Raw genomic sequence first — 3,114 nt, 5'->3', positions numbered from 1 at the left:
GCACAGGCCATGTAGTAGGCAGGTTGCCCCAGCACCATATAGTCAGTAGTGTGCCATGCCGAAGTTGGACAGACCTGGGATAATTATTTAATACATTGCTTTAAATGATGTCCACAGATGAGCAGATAGAAAATGTTAAAAAATGTTATTATATCTATGGTGAAGTGCCTGAAACAATGAATGTAGCTAAAATAATGTGCCCACGAACCGACTGCAGCCACAAAATGCCACAACTGTGAGTATGGACACGGCCATTTAAAAAAGGTGCAAACAGGTAAATTATGTGAAAATCAGAAGATTTGGCACCCAATTATCCAATTTGTAAATGTAAGCAGAGAGATTTACATGTGGAAATTCAGCAAGCTAATTATTTGTTTTGTACCCCCTAACTGATTTGTACCATATACAAGTGAATAGGAAAGAAAAAGGGTTAATTAGTTATCCTGTAAATACCCCTCTACCATTATTTTGCTTTTCAGTAGTAGTTGCATTGTGACTCCAAGAATCATCAAACAATAGCCTTTATGAGTTAATCATTAAAAGATGCACAGTGTACATGATATTCCACTTATGTAATTCTAAATATTACCTTTCTGAGTGATAGCTCCACATTTGTGTCCGCACTGAAATTATATTTGGCAACAGCTTCTCCAATCTCTCCAATCTGTGCTGGGGGAGGTGGCCTGGCAGGCTGTGCTTTTTCTGGGGGTGAAAGTTTCTGAAAGAACATATATATTTTCATTATGTCGTTGTTTATTGTGGAACTATTTTAAAAAATAATGTGATAAATGAAAATAGAAGAACAAACCTCAACATAAGAAATTGGGAAAATTCCAACTCTTCCATGATGCTCTCCTTCATACCAGTTTTGATCAATTTTCCTGAGGATATAAACAGTATCTCCTTTCTTAAAGGACAGCTCCCTGTAACAGATTTATCTTAGTCAGATGTTTACAGATTTGCAGCTAAGCTGTGCTGTTTCCACAGTTCATGGTTAGATTGTGGTCCACAATCACAATGAGATTCAACAAGGACAAGTGTGAAGTCCTGCACTTGGGACAGAATAATTGCATGACTGGGGAATGACTGGCTAGGCTGCAGTACTATAGAGAAGGTCTGGGACATTACAGTAGAGCATAAGCTGAATATCAGCCAACAGTTTGCTCTTGTTGTTGGAAAAAAAAATGCAAGAGCATACTGAGTTGTATTAACAGGAGTGTCACTTGCAAATCAACGGAAGTATTTCTTTCTCTCTATTCATCCCTAGTGATGCCTCACCTGGAGTAATGTGTCTAGTTTTGGGTTACACGCTTCAAGAAGGATGTGGGTAGTTTGGAAAAATTCCAGCACAGAGCAACAAAAAATGATTAGGGGTGTGGGCACCATGATTTACAAGGAAAGGCTAAGAGAGCTGGAGTTATTTGGTTCAGAGAAGAGAAGACTGGGGGGAGGCGGTTGATAAGAGTCTTCAAATATGCAAAGGATGAGTAGAGAGAGGATGGGGATAAGCTGTGGCAGTCATGAACACAAGTAGGAGCAATGGTCTCAAGCATCAGGAGAGGAAATTTAGATTGGATATTAGGAAGAGGTTTCTGACTATGAGGGTAGTTGCACATTGGAACCGGCTACCTAGAGAAATTGTGGAAATTTTCAAGAGCAGGTTCAACAGATGCTTGGGTGGGATGGTTTAGTTGGTTTAATTCTGCTTTGAGCAGGAGCTGGACTACATGACCTTGTGAGGTCCCTTCCAGCCCTACTTTCCTATGATCCTATGAGCTCTTGACACTTATTTCAGATCTGAATGTAACTTTATTAACAAACAGCCCGAGAAGCAGCATCATAGCCATCTTGCATTTCCTGGTATCATTTGCAATGATGGATTGTTGCAAGTTGTAAAATTTGGACCCAAAATCCAATTTCAATCTGAAGTTTGGTATATCTGGAGTGTGGCATCTAACTTGGGTCCAGAAAAAAGAAGAGACTGTTGTGGACCACAATTTCAAGGCGATAGTATTTATTAGTATAGGTTTGCATGAAAGCTTTGTGTCTTTATATCCTGTGTGGATGCTACTTTAGCAGCATGTCTATGGATAAATAGGAGAGACACTTGGGTCATGTCTACCCTGCCTTAGAGCTACATTTGTGTGTGGCACAATGAAGCATGCCTTGTCCTTAGGCTCTCGCTCTACTCTTGAAATTTAGGCAATATAACTACCTTACTGTGGGGCTGAACCTTTGTCCAGCAAGGGCAGGAGAAACCAGAAGTATACATATGTTTAGGATTTTTCTTCCCGAGTAAAAATAGCCACTCCAGAAAAAACAAAGAAACCTGGAAATAACCGGGATTAAATCATTTCTAGGAGAGTTTCTCCTGGTAGAGTGAATTTCTGTACACATTTTCTTTTGAGAGAAGCAACAGCACAGTTGTCTAGAGTCCAACACACTTTTGTTTCTCCCAAAACCAACTTCCTAGGAGACAGTGTCATGTACTGGACTCTGCTGCTCCAGCTAAGCAGGGAGCAGAACCCCCTCCCCCTCCCAGCCCTTTCAAAATTTCCACTTTTGGCTGTGGGGACACAGGCTGACTGCAGTCATTCTGGCTCAGTTGATCAGTGGTGCCCTGTATGCTACTGTCATATGTTTCTCGGAGGACTAAGGGAGCCTGCAGAGCATGCTAAAATGTGTGCACAAGAGACCCCTGGGGTGTGAAGTGTCACTACTGCAAGCCATTTGTTCTTCAGAGAGACAGCATTTGAATGTCTGTTCAGGCGTCTCTGAGTGAGTTTTCCTAGTAAGAGAATGAACCCAGAAAAATTCTCTCAGCTGAATGTGTGTATGCAACCCTAGGTTCTCTGCCTTGGCTGTGTTTATTGGCAAGCATACTACACTGCTCTAGGCAGCAACACTGCCTGAGCATGGACAAAGGAGGAGCAAGTGGGCAACTGGACATGGCATAGAGACAGTATAGATATGCAGCCCTTGGTGCAGCAATGCAGAGCATGTTCCTTCTCTGTCTCCAGGATCTATCTTCACGTCATTTTTAATTGTTAATGTACAGCTTAGTTATTGAGGGTAGGATGCTTTTATTTATTTATATATATATATATATATATA

The 3,114-nt window shown here is 41.1% G+C and overlaps 1 protein-coding gene and 1 long non-coding RNA gene across 3 annotated transcripts in view; one reads left to right on the top strand and one right to left on the bottom strand.

Annotated features, from left to right (window-relative positions):
- Positions 1-3,114, bottom strand: part of SORBS2 (sorbin and SH3 domain containing 2) — a 298,880-nt gene that overhangs the window by 47,721 nt on the left and 248,045 nt on the right. The window contains exons 20-21 of the mRNA XM_019525919.1: positions 809-923; positions 590-718 (exon numbers count right to left, since the gene is read on the bottom strand). Of these exons, the coding sequence (XP_019381464.1) occupies positions 590-718; positions 809-923 (244 nt within the window). The remainder of the gene's footprint in view (positions 1-589; positions 719-808; positions 924-3,114) is intronic.
- Positions 1-3,114, top strand: part of LOC109303731 — a 140,076-nt gene that overhangs the window by 124,623 nt on the left and 12,339 nt on the right. The gene's annotated exons all lie outside the window — the stretch shown is intronic.

This window comes from Gavialis gangeticus, unplaced genomic scaffold (genome assembly GCF_001723915.1).
Source record: "Gavialis gangeticus isolate Ggan-Ray unplaced genomic scaffold, GavGan_comp1, whole genome shotgun sequence".
In the NCBI taxonomy this organism is placed as follows: Eukaryota; Metazoa; Chordata; order Crocodylia; family Gavialidae; genus Gavialis; species Gavialis gangeticus.
This window is presented reverse-complemented; position numbering and strand designations above follow the sequence as displayed.